This window comes from Coloeus monedula, assembly GCF_965178545.1.
Source record: "Coloeus monedula genome assembly, chromosome: 16".
NCBI lineage: Eukaryota > Metazoa > Chordata > Aves > Passeriformes > Corvidae > Coloeus > Coloeus monedula.
The window spans coordinates 10748353-10770320 of NC_138796.1; the positions used below are offsets into that span (position 1 = coordinate 10748353).

General features: G+C 43.2%; 2 protein-coding genes across 2 annotated transcripts; one reads left to right on the plus strand and one right to left on the minus strand.

Moving 5' to 3' along the window:
- Window positions 1-3490: 3490 nt before the first annotated feature.
- TVP23A (trans-golgi network vesicle protein 23 homolog A) lies at window positions 3491-12715 on the plus strand (the record flags this gene model as incomplete). Its single annotated transcript, XM_082292110.1, has 6 exons — window positions 3491-3666; window positions 7573-7717; window positions 8678-8767; window positions 10343-10468; window positions 12058-12187; window positions 12587-12715. 6 exons carry the CDS (start codon window positions 3491-3493, stop codon window positions 12643-12645), a joined length of 726 nt encoding a protein of 241 aa, XP_082148236.1. The 3' UTR covers window positions 12646-12715.
- An 888-nt stretch (window positions 12716-13603) lies between these two features.
- NUBP1 (NUBP iron-sulfur cluster assembly factor 1, cytosolic) lies at window positions 13604-19140 on the minus strand. Its single transcript, XM_082292546.1, has 11 exons — window positions 19043-19140; window positions 18862-18963; window positions 18651-18787; window positions 18366-18434; window positions 17811-17843; window positions 16857-16947; window positions 16534-16688; window positions 15322-15432; window positions 15097-15199; window positions 14320-14403; window positions 13604-13758 (listed from the first exon to the last, which is right to left on the minus strand). The coding sequence occupies exons 1-11, from the start codon at window positions 19068-19070 to the stop codon at window positions 13706-13708; spliced, it is 966 nt and encodes a 321-aa protein (XP_082148672.1). The 5' UTR covers window positions 19071-19140; the 3' UTR covers window positions 13604-13705.
- Between the last annotated feature and the right edge of the window lie 2828 nt (window positions 19141-21968).

Here is a 21968-nt window from a genome sequence, read left to right on the forward strand (position 1 = left end):
AAATAGTAATTAAAATAATTAATATGTTAAGAATCTTAACATATTTCATAAATGGTTGTGGTGATGCGATACCTTTATTGTATTTTTATATAAGCTTTCTGTACCCCAATGGTTCATCCCTACCTTCCCCACTCCTATTCCCAGCTGGTTTGCCCCAGACCCAAGCCGCTCCCCCGGTGCTCCCTACATGGTTGTTCTCCTCCCCTTGTTCTAGCTCTTTCCCTATCAATCACCCAAACCCCTCCTGTTGTTCCCGAAGGTTCGGTGTCCATCATCTGAAACCTCCCAATTTACCCTTATATGGTCCCCATCAATCCCCCGAGACCCTACCCCTCTGGATAACTCCCCCTTTGGAAATCCCCTAAACCTCGATGTCCCATTGGGGCATGTGATCCCTTTCCCTCCTCCCCTTGAGGCTATTGGCCCAAGGAAATGTCTATCCTCGTCCATATCTCTCTCTTAGAGATTTCTATTGGTCCCCAGTTAAGCCATCCCCATTGTAACACCTTCCTTTCTAAGAGGTACCCTGGAGCTGCTCGAGGCTTGTCCCCTGTGAGTTGCCTCCAATAAAGTTGGATTATCCCGTGTGGCAAGCCTCCTTGCTACTTTTGATCCACTCCCTCGTCGGGACTGCTGACAGCCACCGTGCCTGGAGCTTCAGCTCCCGTGGGCAGAGCTGAGCTCCTGAGGAGCAGCTTTAAAGCCAAGAGCCTCCAGCTGCTCCCCACTCCTGTCACACACCGCAGGAGCTGGCCTGGGCAGTGGTCTGTGGCGGTCATTGCGACAAATGGTCAAGGTTTTCCTGTGTAAAAACCTGAAAACCAAATCACAATTCATAAATTCAGTGTAACTGTCTTTTCATCTGGGGCTGTTGAAGCGCTATTTGAGGACTTACATCACTTTTAGGGTGTTGCTAATATTTCCAGTGTTCAAATAATTTGCAGTTAAGTTAGAACTCAGAAAAAGTGTTGAAAATATGACATTTTGTTCTGTGAAATCCTAGAAAACACTGGAAGCTTCTAATGAGGTTTCACTTGGATGCATTTATTTCAAAACAAGAATTCTTTTCTAGTAAACCCCAAATGAAGAAATTATTGGTTTGACTCCTCTAGGGACCAAGGATTCTTTTGAGCTCTTAACTTGCTGTAAAAGAAAATGATGAGCCATAAAATACCTTGAATAATCACAGAGGATAATTTCATATAGCTTTTTGGACAATTTACCAAAACCATTTGCACGGTACAGTGACAGTCTGCTGTGGGATTATCTAACAGACTTTGTTAGGAAAACAGATAATCCCTACAGTGAGCCAGTGGAGATAAGCACTAGAAGGAGGGAAAACTAAAGAAACATTTATCTGTTTTAAAATCAAAACACAAAACACAGATTCTGCTTCTTTTTCAGTTATTTCATCACTCAGGGAATCAGTTAGCAGCACCAGAGTAGTAAATCAGATACAGGCTAATTGTCACCTCTCCCATCGAGGTGCTGTTTTATCTGATAAGGGACATAGCGCAGTTATTTTCTGCTGCCTTAGAATGAAAATGCAATGGCTTGGACAGTGCAGCACCATTACAGGATTACTAAATTCAAACTATCAGATTTGCTGGCAGAACTGCCCTGAGAGGTGCAAGACGAGCTGCTGCAGGAGCTGAGGTGAATGAGCTGGCAGCCAGGAAGCTGCAAGAGCTCCCTGCACTGCTGAAGGCTTCTGTCAGTGAGTTCCAGGAGCTGCTTCCAAGTCAGAAGCTGGCTGTGTTTGAGTTACTGTTACTATATGGCTTGTAAGCAGAAGTGTGTGTTGATACAGGAAATGAAATTGAGGTCAGCTTCAGGTATGTACATAATTATTTAATGTATCTCATGACAGCTCTCAAAGAGTTTGTATCTCCTTGGAGACTGAAACCCCACTTCAGTATTTTAATATTGTAGGCTATTGTGAGCCATCCCATCAAATTACAGCTTTTTAGTGGCAGTCTACTGCACTTACTAGCACATTGCACAAGTTGTTGTAACACTACCAAGGCAAAAATATGACAATCAAAATATTAACATCATTAGTACACCTTTCCTCCCTTACAATTATAATCCTACTAGGAACAGCTTACCAGTTTTTCTTACCTATTAGGGATTGCTTTGTGCAAGACTTTTGTAAGTCTTGCACAAAGCTGCTTTCCAGTTGATATTTTTGAAAAGTTCACCTCAGTAGCTTCTGTACTTACTCAACAGATACAATCTGTTTTAGTTAAATGTTTTAGAAAAGACTAGGGAGTTATTATTTTGCAGGCTTATTTAATGTTAGTAGCTAGTCAGATCTACACATGGCTGTGATTAATCAGATGTTCCTTGACCCTCTGTGATTTCATACTAAACGGTCCAGACTATTTCCCCCCATTACTGTGAGACCCTTACCCCTGTCCTGAAGTTTGGTTGTCTTGCTTCACTTCCTTAACTCTGCTGCATAATCCACCTGCATTTTTAATTAAGGCATGAAAAATTTTTATCATGGAATCATAGAATATCCTGAGTTAGAAGGGACCCATAAGGATCATTGAGTCCAACTTTTGGCCCTGCACAGGACAGCCCAAGAGTCACACCTTGAGAGTGTTGTCCAAACACAGAGCTCAAGAGCTCTGTCAGACTTGGTGCTGTGATGACTTCCCTGGGAAACCTGTCAGCGTCTGACCATCCTCTGGAGGAACAACCTTTTCCGAATATTCAACCTAAATCTCCCCTGACACAACTTCAGGCCGTTCCCTTGGGTCCTGTCACTGATCACTACAGAGAAGAGATCAGTGTCTGCCCCTCCACTTCCCCTTGTGAGGATATCGAAGAGCACACGGAGGTGTTCCCTCAGTCTCCTCCAGGCTGAACAAGCCGAGTGACCTCAGCTGCTCTAAGGGGCCGAGTTACCTCCACTGCACCAGTGGCACATCCACAGTGCTGTGGTGCTACCGCCTGCCCTCAGAGCTGTCCCCCCACAGCTGTCCCCCCCCACAGGCACTGGGCCGCTGGGAGCGGGGACAGCACTGGCCGGGCGGTGGGTGTGCGCCAAACGCTACACGCAGGTGTGCTCTCATGTTGGTACAAATACCTCCACCTTTCCCTCCACTCCTTCTTCCTTTCAGGGCTTGTATTCAACATGAGACCCCAGCGACCGTGACCGGGCCGGTGCGTGTGGCGAGCCCTCGGGGCGGACAGCTGACCGCGCTGAGGGCCGGGGGCGGCTGCGGCCCCTCACGCTGCCGCCCGGGGCACTGCCAACGCCCGCTCGGCCACTCTGGCCCCGGCCCGCGGCGGGAGGCGGCCACAATCACCCCAGGGCCGGAGGGAGGAGCGGGTGTCCCCGGGGTCTCCCGGGCGGTGCCCGGTGAGGCGCAGCCGCCGCGGCCTGTGGCGAGCGGCAGCGCCGCTGCAGCCCCGCAGGGCCGGGCCGGAGCCCGGCCCCTTTTCCCGGGGCCAGCCAGGGGTCCTGGAGCCACGGGCCGGGATGAAGCAGGTAAGGGCGGCGGGAGCTGCGGGCGGGGCGCGGCTCGGCTCGGCTCGGCTCCCCCGGGCCCTGCACGCTGACGGGCTCCCGCCGCAGGCGCTGGTGGACGACACCGAGGATGTGTCCCTGGATTTCGGGAGCGAGGAGGAGCTGGCGCTGCGGAAAGCGCGGATCAGGTAACGGCGCGCAGGCTGCAGCATCGCAGCGCCCGGGCCCGGGCGGCCCTGGCTGTTCCGGTGTACAGAAAACTCCATTTAAACGCTTCATTCCGATTTTTACAGGGATGGTGGTCAAGCGCTGGAACAGGCTGCCCAGGGAGGTTGGGGAGCCTCTGTCTGGGAGATGCCCGGGCTGGAGCAGGCGAGGCCCGGCCTCACTGCCCGGCATCAGCCGGTCACTGGAAATGAAAACCTGACACACTCAACATCCCAAACCCCCAGCAAACAGTGCTTTAGTTAGAGATGGAGCAGTAGAGAGGGCTCTCATCTCCAGCAAAGCCCGCTGTGCAGCAGTGCTCAGACATTGCAATGCATGCCTGGCTGCAATAAAACTGTCATGATTTCCTACCACGGGATGTGATGTTGTGTGAAATATAAAATATCTTATGCTTGTAGATGTTACCCAAGAAAACCCAAGCCAGTAACCCATCCCATTTGTCAGGCTAAGCAGTTTACCCTTGGGTTCCTTGTCAGAGGTGTCACTCTGCAGCTCTGGCCACACAGAGGTCCCAGGTGACAGAGCTGTTCAATCACTGGCTTTTGATGAATCTCCAGTCAAAGACTGTGAAAGGAAGAGTTTTCTGTCAAAAGGAATTAGGCATGCACTGATCCATAATGTATATAATCAGCTGTGATTTAGATTGCTTTCTTCTACCTTGCCCCAGTATGGTCTGGTTCTTTACAATGATAATACTTCTTGTAGGTGTAAACAAAGAAATATAATAGATGTTAAATCTGACACAACATTATCTGAGATAACAAGCAATTGTGTACCTTAACAATACAACTATTCTCTTTTACTAGTGTCTAGCAAAGCATTTCTGCCCTTGCACTGCTTTGGACTTTGTAACTACTTGAGCCAGCTCTGACATAAGATTAACCTTCCCAGAATTGCCTTGGTTTTCCACCTTAGCAGCAGCACACATTTAACATGAAGGTTTATATTTTGGTGCAGTCTTGGAGAACATAGCCTAAACGATTCAACTAAGCTGGGAAATACAGCTTAGAAGTACCTTGATCACATGAGCCACAGATTCTGTCTGAGGGACCAGACTAGACGAAGCATGAAGTGAAACCACTCTGAAATGTTTGTAGGAGGGCCACAGCACCAGGCACTTTACTCTAGAGATCCTAGAGATTGCTCCTGGTTCATGCTACTCAGTAATACAGCACAGGTGAAGTATCAGCAAACCGTACTATTCTGTGATCCACTTTGTGTAGACACTGGTTTAATTAGAGACAGCTCTTTCTTGCCCTCAAGACAATATTAAAAGATGATGTTGTATTGAAAATTCATCTGCTATAGAATGCAGAAATGAAACTACTTACATTGGTCACACATGTTTGTTTTTATATTTCTGAGGAATCTTGTGCTAATGAGCCTGGAACACACCTAGGTGCTGCAAAATTTTCTTATCTTATTAGACAGCATAACAAGATGCCCTCTAATCATAATTTGTCTTTAACTTTATCCCAATTTCATGTATCTTGAACTTGTTTAGAATTTGCATAGGCTATGACAAATTGTGCTTTTGTGATTCTCTGAGGTATGTGCAAAAAAGCTCCTTAAAAGCAAAAGGTTAGTGGCTACTTTCCTAAGAAATTGGAAAAGGATAACTTAAATTCATTGCAGTACCAGAACTTCCGATCTGGAAGTTGGGAGCATATGATTGCTTCTTTTACAAATCAGCCAGGAAACACAATGATCAAGCCAGAGAAGAGAGCCCATTTATTCAAAATTTGCCTCAATATGTTTTAAAATATCAGACAGAAAAAAACCCCAAAACCCCCCCAAAATCCAGCATGTATAGTGCTGCTGTGGCAGCACTGGAATGATTCTCCTGTAGTTCACTGGCATAGCTTAGGCCTGACCCAAATTTGATTCTTTAACATGGGATGCAACTAAACTGATTACAGCTCATTCCTATCCTAACAGGCATCATGCTCACAAACTGAACAGAGGTTATTGTAACAAGGTAAATGGCAATCATTGAGTCTTGAGGCTCCAGTTCTACATTAATGGATGTTTAGATGCAACAGGAAAAGTAGAAGTCCAAGCAAGTGGGTTGCTGTGCTTTCAGGAGCAAATGTATAGCAAGCTGAGCCAGTGCAGAGTTGCAGTTCCCTTTATCCTTTCCATAGACTCAGTAAGTGCTTGGCACTGTAATAAATGAGAACTTCTTGCTCTTTTTTTTTTTTTTTTTTAGTAAATACCCTTCAGTGTTTGATATTGGAACAAATTCAGCATCCAAACGGTAATGCTGTTGTAATCCAGTAATACTGCTGAATCTGCCTTCCAAAATGAAACATGACTTCTCCAAATTTATTGCCACGTTTGAAGCACTGATCCATTAGACAAGCTCAGGCAACCCTGGTGTGCTTTGGGGTTGTGATCTATGAAAGCTGCTCATGACACAAGGGTACCACTTACATAGTGGATTCTTACATCTTCTTGACCAAGATCAAGGCTTGAAGCAGCAAGGCACTGTCTGTTTTAGCCAGTTCACAACATCCCCTCCACCCACCTGTGGAAAAGCCCCTGTTGCTTAAAATGTCGCATGTTCAGTTCTAAGTCAGAAGAAGTTTTGGAAAGTTCGAAGTTCTCATGGGCATGACCAGGAGTAAATGTAAACTACAACTGTGCATCATTCTGGCCTCTCCAGTCATGTGTGTATTACAAGCACAGTATTGCCATTAGAGAAAGATAAACACCAGAACAGTTAAACAGCTCTAGAGTAATATAAAAAAAGGATATTTAAGTTGTAATAGTTACTATACTTTTATAACTATAATTTAAGTTTTTAATAAGGCAATTCTCGATAAATGTCTCATTTTATTAAACACAGTAATAGAATAACATTTAATAGTTAAATAGTTGATTACACCCTAGGCCATACTTTTGTTAATTGGCCATACTACTGTTAATTGTTCACAGAGAGGTAGGAGCTTAATGAGACAATTGTTGACTTAAATATCTTATTCAGATACTTTATTCACTAAGCTTCAAGGAAGAAGTTACTTAACTGCAAGAGCCTGTAGGTCATTCTCACTTTCAACTAATTAACACAAACAACTGCACAGAGTAAGATTTTTACTTGACATATTACCCTGAAAATTGTACTGTGCTCATTACAGGATTCTCCAGCCCACCCATCCTACTATGCAGGCCAATATTCCATGTCACATAATTATTTCGCTGTAATTTCTCTTTCTTTTGTTACAGACAAAATTTTGTTCAGTATAGGAAAAGCGTAAATACTAATGACGTTAATAAGCAATAATTCAGAAGAACTGTTAGATTCCCAAATCATTCTGCCTGTCTAAAAGGAAGTGTTTGGGTTTAGACATTAAATAGGGAAGTTCATTTTGTCTTACAGCAAACAGCTACAATTTTTTTTTTTTAGTTTTACAGTTCATATTTTGTTTTCAAAACTGTTCTGAAAGGCGTAAGAGCTTTTTCAATTCTTTTGGGCTTTGCAGTGTTGATTCATTTCATGAAACAGTGAGGATTTTATGGTACTGTGTTGCATGCAACCACTAAATTCCTTCACACAGTACCACAGAATCTGGTGAAAGGCTCCATATTTTGTTCTGTCTTTGAGAAAGTTTTGACAGGAACACCACATTTGTCTTTTAGCTTTAGACTAAAGTTTGGCTGTTGATATTACCATTGCTTTGATAATGAAGATATACACCAATATTATATATTTCAATAATATATATATTATTGAAATAATAGCAGCTGCAAACCAAAATACCATTATAAACTTGAAATAGCTGTGTTGTGCTACACTGTCACCAAGTACTGTAACATTCCTTCCCGTCCCATAACCTCATATATTCTCTGTGTTTTCTCTTTTCTAGGCACCCACTGGCCACCTTTTTCCACCTGTTTTTCCGAGTGAGTGCTATTGTTACCTATTTGTTCTGTGACTGGTTCAGCAACAGCTTTGTTGCCTGTTTTGTCACAATTCTCCTCCTTCTATCCTTTGACTTCTGGTCTGTCAAGGTAAGATGACCCTGAATAGTAATTACCTTGGACAGTATTTTGTTCGTCATTAATTAAAACAAAAAAAGTGAATTTTTTTTTCAGTCAATGTTGTCAATTTGTATAATGTCAGATGTGACAAAAATACTGCAATCTGTTGATTTATTAAATGTCTAGCCCTTTTTAATGAAGATGTTCACATATTTTAGTTATTTAGCACCATGTTTTCTATGGCTGACTACTAAGGTCTACTAATATGGTGAGAAAATTGCTTTGCCATATATAGATTTGTTTGTATGCTTTCCCCCTTAAAAAAATTAATAAAAAAATTAAAGTAATACTGGTTTTCAGTAATGGATGCCCAAGGACATCCAGATCTGCAACCCTGTGCAGGGGCTACAGAAGACTCCTGAAAGCCCAGCTCTGGTGCCCTAATCCCATGCAGACAGGTGGGTCAGGCCAGCCTAGGATACAGGGACTCCACATGTGGAACAAGGCTTTTGTTTTGTAGGAGTGAAACACTGATGCACCTCCAGTATTCACCAGCTTCTGGTGTTGATCCAGCTGCAGAAATATTTTCTTGGTTTGTTTCCTTGATCCCACACAGCTTATTTGCTTGTCATTAATCTCCCATTTTTCAGTGTGTTTTTGTTCTCAGTATTCCTCTTTTACTGAGGAAATTTGTTTATTGGGTGTTTGTCCAATTAACGGACTTGAAAAAATATAACCTATAATATCTTATCTAAATAAGTGCTATTGTGCTAATGATCATATTGAAAGAGAACAGGCCTCTAAATTTGTAACTTCACCCATCGTTAATGGCTGTTGTACCCAAGCTGGCACAGGTTTTAGAAGTAATTTTAGTATTTGATAAAAGATGATTTTTGAACATGCTTGTCTTTTTAATTTTTTCTATTTTAACTGTTATACTGACAAGTGACTTGTGTTACTGATTCATGCAAATAATGGTTTCATCACTAGAATGTGACAGGAAGACTCTTGGTTGGTTTGCGTTGGTGGAACCAGATTGATGAAGATGGAAAAAGTCACTGGATGTTTGAAGCAAAAAGGGTAAATATATTAATAGAAGTAGGCACAGGGCAAACAGAATCCATAGGAAATTTGTAAAGCTGATACCAAGTCAAATACAGTAACAAATAGAGCACCTTTGTAACAGTTACTTTTTATCCAGCTTCCATAGAAAACAATGTCAGCATTCAGGTACAAGCACTGGTTTGTCACATCCTGGAAGCATTCAGGGCAAAACAGGTCTCACAACATTGTCACCATATGGATCAGCAGAATAAATATTCTTACTGTGGTGCTATAGGTAGGAAATGTTTCTGGTAGTTCTGTTTTATTTTCTAGTGAGAATATCTTGTAATAAACACATCTTCCCATAGATAATCCCAACACAGAATCCTCTTCAGGAAAGATCTATGTGGAAACCAATGCTGACAGTTCAGATTTAGTATTTTGAAGTTAATATTTTATTCACATTCGTGGAATATGGTGGGAAAGAGAACCTGGATCACAGAGCATTCTGGTACTGCCAGTGCCCCTCAAACACACTGAGGGGAAAAAAAAAAAAGCCCTACAGAATGGTATTTGGCATCACTGCCAGAGTCAAGCCTCAGGGTTTTGCTCTCACTTGTTGACATTCTCTCTGCAGTCCCACTGAGCCCGGCAGAGCAGCATCCAGGTGCTGCTCACCGGGACTTTCTTTGGAGCCCTCCCGCCGTGTCCCCAGCCCGGGCGGGCTGTCTCGGTGTGCGGGGCTGCAGTGCCCTCTGCAGCGCCCTCTGCAGCCTCGGCTGCGGCTCCAGGGTGTCCCGAGCACGGAACACAAATTAATGTGCTTCCTGTACGTGTAAGGGAGGCCTGAAGACAGAATACTCTGCACAAAAGAATACATGGAAAATTCAATACACTGAAAATCAACTAAAAACCTTTTCAGTTTTCAGAGTGGAAGAGTCCAGAAGGTTTTCTTTTCCAGCTGTGATGCTTCTGTTTCAGAAGTTGGCTCTAGAAGTTGTTGAGTAGTCTGAAGGTTGGAGTGAGATTTTGAATTTTGGAAAGATCAGAACCTTGTGAACAATCCTCTTGTTTCAGGGATTTTTTTTTTGTTCTTTTTTAAGTGTGATGAGTGATGAGCCCCACAGTGTACATAGAGACATGTGAGTTGTGCTGACCTGAAGAAATCTGTAAGCAGGGCATGCAGGCTGCCTCTTGCAGGTACAGTGTTCCCAACACCAGCATGATACAAGAGGCATTTTCAAAGCCACAGTTCTTCATTCATGGAATGTCAGCAGAGTTCAGAAGCAAAACCCAAGTATTAGTTTATACAATAGGAAAATAAGCTTCATGCAAGATTTAAATTAAGCTAAGATACTGCATCTTTTTAGGAATATGTACAGAAATGTGCACTTTTATGAGAATTCTGGTCTGAACTAGAACCAACTGATAAATCCTATGGATGAAAATGCTGTTGTGCACAGTAGGGCATCAGGAAGGAGACTGTGCATGAGCTACTTCTCAGTTAATCTTCTTCTATGCATATCATAAGTGAAATCTTCCTCCTCTGTTCATTTGTCATTTATTGTGGGTTTTGACTTTGTGACTAATAGTCTCAATTTTTTCTTCCAGGTGCCTACAATAGCTGCCTCAACTGAAACTGAAGCCCGAATCTTTTGGCTCGGTCTTATCATCTGCCCAGTGATTTGGACAATGTTTTTCTTTAGCACCTTGTTCTCCTTGAAGCTGAAATGGCTGGTGAGTCAGGGGGTACTGAAGACAATCTTGGTAGAGGAAGAACCCAGATGTTAGTTTTGAACCAAATCTTCCAACAGTACAAAAATTCCACCAGCAGCTTCAAAGAATCCTGAGGACTTTTCTGCCGTCAAGGCCTGCACTCTGGAATGGATTGGTAATTTTTAGCTGCACTTCTACTGGGTTATCAGATGTCAACTCCTTCATCTAGAGGACCCCAAGTGGTGGACAAAATTATGGGCTTCTTTTTTAACTGTAGCAACTTACTCTTCCCCAACTTATTTCAGTCGAATGAAACTAATAGGAGTGGACAAAGAATGAACCAGTGTTGTTGGTTTTCAGGATTTTAGGTCTCCTGGGAACTTAAATGTACTTACTCTTAAAAGTAAGGATTTTAGATCTCTGGTACCATTCCCTTTTGAAAGAAACAGCATCATTAGTTCTTAAAGACTTGATAAATTGAGCTATAAGTAAGTATTTTATAATTACTCTACTTACAAGTCATCGACTTAAAAAAACCCCAACACTTTTTTCTAACTATAAGAGGAAATTTACCCCATATATTCATTACATGAAGATATTTTTGTCTATGAAATTTTCACATTTTCCCCTGTAAACATTAAGTGCTTGGATAATTGCTGCACTATTCATTCTGTCAATTTCCCAGCCATGCTCAGTACCATTTCTTAATTCAATTTGAAGAGATAAAAAGCACCTCCAACATGTGCAGCTACATAACCAGTAACAGCCAAGATTGCATATTGTTATTCAATTAAACAAGAAATTCAGCTATGGGCATGAATCAATTGCTAATCATTAACTGCTTTCTGGTGCCCCTAAACAAGCAAAAGTTAAAATTAAACCAGCACTTTGATCATGGCTCCACCTTTATTTTTGAAAAGCAGATTGTTTGCTGAGCCAAAAGCTGCTTGGAGACAGAACTCCAACTGGCACAGGGGGCAGGTTGCCCAGGTGCTTGTAAAAGGCAAGTTAGACAAATGAAGTAAGATCACTTCTGGGAAACTGGTTCTGAAGGCTAAGAGAAACATTTTTATCAGTTACTGCATTAGTCACATTGGTTCCACCTGCAGCTAAGCCTAACACACCACAAACAGCTGACTATTTTCACTGCACATCAATGCTAGATAAGGAATCCTGTCTATGGATGCTCTTTATAAATCTGTAAAGTATAGAGCTTATTTGTATGTAAGAAGTTGTTTGTTAGCTAAACAGGCTGGCAGGTGTGCCGTGTATCTGGATGTAAAACTTTTAAATATGAATGGGGCTTAAAAGAAGTGAAATGTTTCTGGCACTGGGGGAGTAGGTCCTTTTTTTGAGTAAGTGCTTTAAGGAAAGTAATGAAGTCTTTCAAGAGACAGAGTGACAAAACTGGTATCGGTGTTTTGATAAAAGGAGTTATTTGGTGGAAAGGAAGTATTGTGTTTGATGTGATCGGAGGTCTTTGAAGGCCATTTATTATCGTGCTCTTACAGCACATGTTTATCTGGATAGTGTTTACACACACGTGTATATCCCACACAATCAATGCATAGCCATGGATTTGTCCCTGCTGAACTCTTGTTTGTCCACAGGCTCTCGTGATTGCTGGGATCTCCCTCCAGACTGCTAATTTATATGGCTACATCCACTGCAAGTTAGGGGGACAAAAAACCATCAGCAGAGTAACTTCAAGGTTGTTTGGCACTGCAGATGTTCCCAAGAGTAAGTACTGAGCTTCAGCCCGTGGGGTAGCACAGGCCAACCTGCCTCTCATGGCTGGTGCTGGCTCTTCTCAGCTCTCAGTTCCTGCAGTGAGTCCAGGGTGATCCTGATTATCCACCAAGCCTCTGGCAGTGTCACATGGAAGGGCCATACCCCAGGTCACTTTGCTCCATGTTTGGAAGCCGGCTGAACTCCACAACTGAGCTGCTTCCAAGCTTCAGGAAGAATGTCCTTAAGTTAAATCCTTGGAGTTACTATAATTCTAATGCCTCTGCTTAAGCACAGCTGGAAGAACCATCTTCAACCCTCAGGCTTCCAGCTGGCAGCTCCCTGCTTTTGTAAGAGATCCCTGTGTCCCAGGTTATGCTTACAGCCACATGTGCTCTGTTCCCTCAACAGGACAGAGCAGAATTTCAGAAGATGGCAGTGAAGAACATGGGAAGACAGGCACTAGGTAACCAAACCAGGAAGAGCTAAAGGATGAGCAGTAAAAAAAGTAATTCATGAAAGCTGTTCTTCATGGGAAGATATTTAGATAAAGCTCTTATAGAATTATGCCTGCATGAAATAAAGTCATTTGTGTTTGAGTCTTTAGCTCCTGGAAGGTTTAAAACCTTTGTTACTTAAAAGCTTCACCAAAAAGTTGTTTGTTTGAGCACAGACAGTGCTCATGGTTTACACGTAGCATGCTGCTTTCAGAAAAGTTATCAACTAACCTCAAATTGCTGGATTATTTTAACCAAGAATTATGTGTAATGAAAAGACAATGCTAATTTGTTTAACTTTGGAACTACAATAAACAAAATCAAACTGCCTTTCCCTCTTGTACACTATACTGATTTTGCAGAGCTTTGAAATTACAATCCCAAAGGGCCTCTTAGTTATTAAAGATACTGAATGCTTCTTTTTTAATGTTCAGGCTTTTGGCCAAATAGAATAAAACAAAAGTCAGGTACTGTGTTCACATACTACTTGTGTGAAGCTGGCAGTTATGTAGAATTAAAACATTAATCTTGTTTTGACACCTGTAAAAAATAAATAAAGCAATGCACTGATACTGTAATACTAATGTGGCTTTCCCACTTTTTCACTGAAAGGAGACACTTAAGTGATGTTATTCAGGGAGAGAGAACGGGCATTACAGCTCACCCTTGTGCAGCAGGCAGGATACAGGCTGCTGCACATGCTCCAGTCAACCTAGCATATTTTATATTCAACCTCCTAAATAAAATGTGTTTTGTATACTCACATCTTCAGCTGCTACTTTCAAAGTCAGGTTATTGGTACCATGACACTGGAGGCAGAATGCACTTGATAATCCAGATGCAGACTCCCTTTCACAGCTTTCTAGTGAGGGAAGAACTACAAGAATCTTGAACTACTGGAAAAAACAAAGGCGAGCCTTTATATTAAGAATTTATTTGCAGTATACAAAAAGAATACATTCCTTTATTAAATCAAGGCATAAGTTACTTTTCTATAATTAAACATGAACTACATTTTTATTCCATTTACAGATTACATTATCTTTTCTTCTTGAAAATGGTGTTGTTCACAGTATTCCTGAATTCCTGTAAAGATGGAGAAAAAGTAATATAAGTACTATTTCAGCTGTACATCAGGAGTTTGTTGTTGCTACATCTGTCCCCTGTGGGTACAAATATCTGAAGCTGGGCCTTCATTACACTGGAAGTGGCTTTAGGTATTTCCCAGCAGTATTTTTAAACAGCACAGCAGCAGCTCTTTAGGGAGTTTTTGCATAATGACAGTTAGTGGAGGCATTGGTCAGCTGCATCCCACTGGGTTATGGTAAGCACCCCTCCACACACCTGCTAGAGAGGCTCAGAAGGTTTCTCTGAGCACCCCATCTCCTCTGAAAATGAAAGTCTGACTTCTCTGAAGTCAAACATTGAAACCAGTTATCAAATACAATTCTGTTACCACTTTAAAAGCCAGTCAGAAGCGATGCCCAGAAGCAAACATGGTCTTTGCACCTGTTACTTTCAGAACTGCTGTGCACCTCTCCTGATTTTATTTGTGGCAGAGTAACAGAAACCTGTTTAACACCTTTGTATATTGCAGCAGTGCTCGGAACCGAGGGGATTAATTTGCACAGTGATTCTCAGACTCACTTTGAATGATATTCCTGTAAGATAATGTAGCTGGAGACTCGGGTGCTTCAGCCAGGAAAGACTGGCCTTTGTCACAACTTTTTCCTTGAAAGACAGAGAAAAACACAGAAGCAAAGCAACAGGAAAAGATGAGCTTTACTTTTTTTGGCCTTTACCCTGTTTCAGTTACACTTTTTCAAACCGCCACCTGCATCTATTCCTTTTAGGAAGTCCTGCTGTCAGTAATAGGACTAGAAATACAGTGTACAGTTTGACAGAGGAATAGTACTAGCAGAAACCTTCAGTTGGGAGTGCTGAGCTGCTCCTTGATGTCATTAATTCAGGTATTAATTGGTAACAGCTAGTGGGCAAAGAACCATGCATCCTCATGACCCACAAGACAATGAGGGCAGTACCAGTAACTGTAAGGTTAAAGCACTGGTTTTAATGCTTAACTTCTAAAAAATATTCTTCTTTGAAGTGGTTATGGTTTTAGTAAGTCTGCATTTCCAGGTTATTACACCAAAGAGAAAGACATGTTGTATTTCAAGTATGATTACAAAGCTGAAAAGATGCAGCATGTAATCTTAAGTGATTAAGGAAAAGTTAAGGAAATTACCACAGCACTTCCCTCATTCAACATTCATGCTATGTCATAGTTCCAGTAACTTTTGATTCAAAAAAACATTCTGTCTAAAAGTGCTAAGAGACATCAGTGCCCACATCAGGGTTTTCCAGTAGTAATATGAGTACAGGAGGAACTATTTGCTTTAAGTGCAGTGCAGTAAGTAACTTTACCTATCTGTGGATCCAGAGGCACTTTACCCAGGAGGGAAACATTCAAGTTCTGGCACATCTTCTCCGCACCGCCAGTAGTTGGGGGAAAGATCTGAGATTCATTCTGGGACAACATGAAAATTAGAGTTAAAATACTGCAATTCAGAGAATAAGGCATTTTTGGAGCAATGTTTGATATCCAAACAATGCCACAGAAGAAACACTGTAATACACAGCCAGCCTTACCTTACACTTTGGACACACAAAGCCACTCATGTTCTCCACAACACCTATGATGGGCAGCTTCACTTTGCGGCAGAAGTTGATCTCCTTCCGAACATCCTGAAGTGATACTTCCTACAAATATTAGCAAACTCTGGTATTTCAACTGTAATATTTCATGCTGAATCCATTCAGTTACCTCCTTAGAGCTAATTTATAATGAATTATTACTGCTGTCTTAATATTTTTAGGAGTACAAACCTGTGCTATGAGCTCTATCAACAATTCTATGAGTAGCAACAGAGCAGGTACAACAGCTCAAGCCTATTGGATGTGGTTCTGTTTTGAAATCTGACTCTAGTCAAGATGCACCCATATTTATGTTTTATCTCCTATGTTTATCTCATATCTTCTTTAAATGCAACTTTTTCACATTTTCATTTTACAGAAGGACCCTTGGTATTCTCCACAGAGTGAGGACAAGAACCACCATGCTTATACTTGTTACCTCTTTTCAAATTATATATAAAGTATCTTATCCTCTCCTCAGAGTTTTCACATATATGACTGACCTCATTCATTCTCCTGTTCTCTTCTTCCTTCACCACCTCTCTGGTATTGTCCTCAACACTTCACTTCCTTTATGTGTTATCCTTTCAGCTGTTGTGGAAATACTTTGTATCCTGTACTGGTTTAATCTCCTGTTCCTTTCCAAACCAGACACGAAAACCTCTGTTTGAACTGGCTGTGTTTTTAGTTTCAGCTTTCCAGGGGCTGATTTCTCTTTTAAAAATGCGCATGACAAAACTGCCTACTTTGGTGGGTCACCTGGAGGTGACAGGCTACTTCACAGGTGTCAAAGAGTGCACAGCTTACCACTTAAAGCTTCTTAGGGAGATTCTTCTGAACATTAAGCCATTGGTGAGTAAATTACACATCCACAATGATGTGAACTCTCATTCTGAAGGAGGAAGTGAAACACTGCATTTCCTTTCACCACACACATCACAACAGCTTTTGATTGTGAACTGCTGTGGTTCAGTGACCCACTTGGATCCCCAACCAGCTCCCCTGAGACACCCACCTAATCCACAGACCAGCCAGCTGCAGGCACAACACAACAAAGTAATTTCTCTAAGATTCTGTACCCTTAGATTTCTGTGAAATCAACAGCCTGTAACCCAAGGACTGCCTTTCACTGCCATGCTGCTTCCCCAGTGGAATTCTGGCTCATACCTGGGGGGTGGTGACAATGACAGCACCGTCGATGTGGGTGGCACTGAGGTACTGCACGATGGACAGGTGCTCATCTGATGTTCCTGGGGGCGTGTCCACGATCAGGTAATCCACTTCACCCCAGTCCACATCACGCAGAAACTGCTTGATCAGCCCTAGAGGAAAGGATAAGAATGTGGAAGAGAAAAGGTATCTTCCTGTATTTCCAATTTCAGGGTCTTAGCTTACTACCCTATCTTTACATTATTAAACGAGATCATGATATTTACGTACTTGAAACCTTTCAAGGATGTAAATTACTGTTGAAAACACTCAATACGTACCATTCTTTTTTGGTCCTCTCCAGATGACAGCATCATCAGGACTACTAAGCAAGAACCCCACTGACATGACACCTAAGTTTTCTTCAACATACTGAAGGAGAAGTAGAGAAACAGAACAGTGAAGAAAGAGTAGGGAAACCAACTCTGAACCTCTATTTTACAAAAAAAGCAGGTGAGGGGGAGGATATTAATGAAAAAAAAGGCAGAGAACCTTATCTTTTATCATAGGGCATTAAAAACTGCTTCTTGTGCAACACTCACCAACTACACTAAGACTGAAAAAATGAAATTCTTACAGCAGTTTATGGCATCACTGGAGACAATGTAAGGATAAAAGCAGCTTTCCCTCTCAGCACCAGCTGCCTTTCTAACAGCATGCACACTACAGGTGATCTTTAGACAACCAACACTCCTACAAGACCTTCTCTGTGTTTTCTAAAGATTAATAAGGTTTTTCTTGGGTGCAAGATACTTCTTGGCTGACACACTACACAGCTGCACAACACCCAAAAATAACAAACCTGAGTAACTTATATTTATTGCCCATAGTAGCAAAGCCAGTAAACATAAGATAATAAAACTATTTTAGAAATATAGTATTACTATTGTTAACAAAAGAAATTTAACACTCTGATCTAAATAGTCTATATCCCAATTCTGTATGACATGCATCTCAATTTTATAGATCTATTCTATATTCTATTAAATCAGGATATATATTCTATAGCATTCTCTAGATATTCTACAGAACATGGATATAGGCTATATAGATCTTTAGAATCTGGACATATAGACTCTATGTCCCATATCTGTAGATTCTACAGAATCTGGATATTGAAGTCATTAGATAACAGGAGTACCCTCTGCTCCTCCCTCACTCATTTTTCACTGTAGAAGATGGTGCCCAACCCAAAAACACCCAATGAACTTTCTGAAACAGCTGCACCGACTCACCACTGGAGACCATCCAGATCCACTCTGATGAACCTGAAAATTAAAGTGATACACAAAAGTTGCAATAGAAATAAATACAGATGTTACATAAAACATGAACAAGTCAAACCTGGGCAAAGAGCTCTCCTGCCTGCAGGAACAATCCTGCTTTATTGGGGCAATTGAGGTAAAAACTGCAGGAGCACCAGATCTTCAATAATAAGTGAACAATAACTGTTCAACCCTTATGCAAGTTTACTGATTACTTTCTGTATTTTTAAGAAATATTCAAGGGCTGATAAAGCGCATCATGCTAATACTACTCAAGTTTCAAGTTGTCAGCATAATGTGGCTGGTATGCAATGAAAGCTGGTTTGCAGACCTGCTCATCCTGAAAGCAGATGACTCTTTTGCAAAATATATTATGCTGAACTTCTCTATCTCACCTCATTTCCCTACCATTTCACTGTCCCACATTTCCCATTATGCACTTCTTTTCGAAGTGCATAAGGAGCCTGAATACGCTAATGAAAAACTGAGAAGAAATCCCTTAAACATGTCTGAACGTTCACTCACCTGTTCTCCTTCTAGACCCATCATTTTAGGGATTGACGGCCCACAGATATCTATGTCCAGCAGAGCAACCTGGAAAACAAACCAGCCAACCTGCCCCACTGGAAATAAGGTAGCACAGGGCTGTCTCCAAAGGCGATCTCGTGCAATAAAATCACTCCAACGGGGTTCACACAGGAAAGTCAAACCTCAACGAGCAGGGGCGCACAATCGGTACCTGCCCGCAGGTGCTCGGCCCTGCCCGCTCCGGGTCCCCCACCGCCCGTCCCCTCCCCGCCCTCTGCCCACCTGCTTGGTCTCGTCGGCTGCCAGCCCGTGCGCCAGGAGGGCACTGAAGGTGCTCTTGCCCACGCCGCCCTTGCCGGACAGCACCAGCACCGTGTGCCGCACCGCCCGCAGCCGCGCCCGCAGCTCCGCCGCCTCCGCTGCGGAGACACCGCTCCGTCAGCGCATCCACACCGCGCCCCCGAGCCGCCCCCCTCACGGCCGCTGCACTCACCCGGGTCCGGCCCGGCTGCGCCGGCCGCGCACAGCCGCTGGTTGGGGCATCCCTGGCAGGCGGCCGCCCTGCCCGCCTGGGCGCTGCCGGTCCCGGGGCACTCTGCAAGGGACAGCGAGAGCTGGGCCGCGAGCGCCGCGGGCGAGGGGCTCGGCCCGCCCCGTCCGGCCCCGCTGCTCACCCTCCGGTGCGCCCGGCGCCTCCGCCATAGCGCTGCGTCACTTCCGCCGTCACTTCCGGGAGCGGGGCCTCGGGCCCGCGGTGCCCAACCGCTGCCGCCAGGGGGCGCTGCCGCCGGCGGGCTGTGGGCCGGGGCCGTCCGGCCGTGCGAGCGGCCCGTCCATGGCCCGCGGCAGAGGCACCTCTGACAGCCGCGTGCTTTGAAAGCCACGGTGGAATTTCTCCACTAGAACTGCTTTAGGCAGAAGCAACTGACAAGGAACGGCACGGAACCATCCCGGTACCGCAGCCTGAGTGTTCCCGGTGCCGACCCGCCCCGGGGCTGTGGGCCCGTACCCCGCTCGGCCGCTGGAAGCTCCGGCGTTGAGCCAGCTCCCGGCTGTCCCGCTGCCAGGGAAAGTATTACACAGTAATGCACTTCACAACTGGAGAGCTTCACAAGTTTAATACCCAGGAGATTACGTATCATTCCAGTAAAATCGCGCTGTCGCGGTATTTCATGGCAATTCTGAGTATATTAATTCTGTATCTTGCTGGTAGACAATTTCCATTAATTTCATGGTACATTTATTTGGAAGATTATACTGCCTTAACTTGGCCAATCAACTTCTGAGCAATTAGATAGTCACTGTTCTTGGTATGTAAAAAATAATAAAATAATTTTCCACGCCAAGGAAGTGTGCACCAGCTTGTGATGCAGTCTGGACCCCATTCCTGGCCACATTATCCTAGTCACTGCTCCCTCCCTCTCTCCCATGGCTGCCTGAGCACAGCCTTGTCCTCTCTGCCGCTCCTAACATCACAGCCTAAGTGCTGTAAAAAGGATATTTTCCTGATCCGAGCACATTTGGGAGTCTCAAGTACTCCCATTTCTGACTGGTTAGTCCCAAAACTTGTTTGTTCTAACATACAAGTGTGTAAGTTATTGTTTGAGGTGGTCTCACCTTGGAAATAGAAGAGAGTATCTGGCAATATTTGGAAAGGTACCAGCACATCCTGGTGTTAAATCTTTATTTTTGAGAGAAATATACTGCAAAGTTATCTTTTTTTGGGACACAGCACTTCAACAACTGCAAGCTTTTTAGAAAGAACACTCTGGGAATTAAAAAAAAACCCAAGCCAAACATAAAACCAGTAACTGTCCACCTACAAAAAAACCCCAAACAAACAACAAAACAAAACCAACAAAAACCCAAAACCCCAAAACAAAAAAAACAACCCCCCCCACCAAAACAACAACAACAACAAAATAGAAAAAATCTGAAAATAGGTTTAGTTAAGGTCTTTGAGGAGCTTTCAAGCATATTTACCTCAGGTAAAAGCTCAACACCACTGGATAGTTGTACAGCTCCTGCACTTACTTCTCTGTAATTACCTTTCATGGGAAACTAATGAACAAAACACTATTTGGAAGTGGAGTCAAATGTTTAAACAAATTCAGATGTCTGTGGTAGGAGGAACTGGCCAGTAAGACATATGTGAGAAGTTCATATTGTACCTTGCTCTTGAAAAAACTGGCTTGGTATGAGACCACAGCTCAGTACAGCACTTTAGGTCTGTGCTTCCTGTCCAACATATGGATTCGATTCACTGATGTCAGCAAGACTTTCCACATTTTAAACTGAGATATGTGTCCAAATATTTTTCTTTTGGGTCCAACAGATCATTTCCCATTCCCAAGGTTATATAGAACGTTCCCCACAAAAAGCATCAAAAAGGAAAAGTGAATTTCTTCCTCAGCACCCCTCTTCCTCTGAGCCAGGGAGGGCTTCTCGTGTGGGGCTCTCTGGGCAAGCAACAGGCTTTAGAGTGTTTTAGGATGGCATTTCTGGTCACCTTTGATCCAGTTCTATCCCCACATCAGGCAGACTGATGGTAATACCAATTGACAAATCCATTGAGGAGGCAGCAATATTTGCCCAAAAAGCCAATATATCTACTGTCTTCCTGATACTTTGGAAAGCAAGGTTTTGTCTTTCTTTATCCTGATTACTCTGATTCTAGCTCAAGGCCTGCCAGGACTTCCCTGCTTTTGGAAGAGCCAAAGGAGATGAAGTTACACCAAAAATTCCTTGCGAGTAAGAAAGCAGAGATGGAGCAACATATTTCCCTCCTTGTAATCAAGATGAGCAGACATGCTTAAACATATTTTCCAGTAATGTACAATTTGAATTATTCTAAGTGAATCTGTCCCCCGAAACAGGAGAGATGGGAAATCACAACTCTGCTCTGCCCTTTTCTTTCTCACTTACAGCAGTGCTGGCCTGAAGGTTCCCCCTGAACACCTCCTCCTTTTTGCATTGGGGCTTTCCCTCATGCTGCACAACTACCCAGTGTTTTTCACACTTGTGGTTGTCTGCCATTAAAATGACAAACATTATTAAAAGCTGTGTGCTGAACTCACACAAGAGACCAGTGGAGATGCATGGTAGAGCAGCTCCCTCTAGCCAAAATTACAGCACTGAGCATTTTCAAGCCACTGTAAATGCCAGCAAACTCTAACATGAAGCATTATAGGAAGCTAATGAAAACAATTAGTTATTTAGCACAGCATTTAACGTGGTTTAGATTAAGGTAAGTCTTTCCCCTTCTCAGCATCAACAGATGTGCACGGCATGACCCAGAGCAGGATCTTTCTGGCAAAAACTCAGGCCCATTTTATTAATGAGAAGTGCTTTAACCTGAGGAACACATTGGGCAGCATCAACTTCTCCCCTGAAGTGGAAAAAGACATGAGTATGAGTGGCTGTTGTGGCCTTCCCTTTGCGTCCTCCCTGCTGTAGTAAGAGCCTGATTGAGCACAGGCCCTCTCCTTACACTTGAGAATGCTGTAGGAAGAAGTGGCTTCTCTCTTGCATGGCCCTGCTTTGCCTCGATGTGAGACCATCCCCTGTCAGTTATTCCCCGCCTGCTTCCAGTGGCTGCTT

Excerpts from the sequence above, each read along its gene's own strand:
- NUBP1 (XM_082292546.1), bottom strand. The coding sequence starts at position 19,070 with ATGGCGGAGGCGCCGGGCGCACCGGAGG. Across the intron at positions 16,948-17,810 it reads GATCTGGATGGTCTCCAGTG|TATGTTGAAGAAAACTTAGG; the intron begins GTGAGTCGGTGC and ends CTTCTCCTTCAG. Across the intron at positions 13,759-14,319 it reads TTACAGGAATATCATTCAAA|GAATTCAGGAATACTGTGAA; the intron begins GTGAGTCTGAGA and ends CCATCTTTACAG.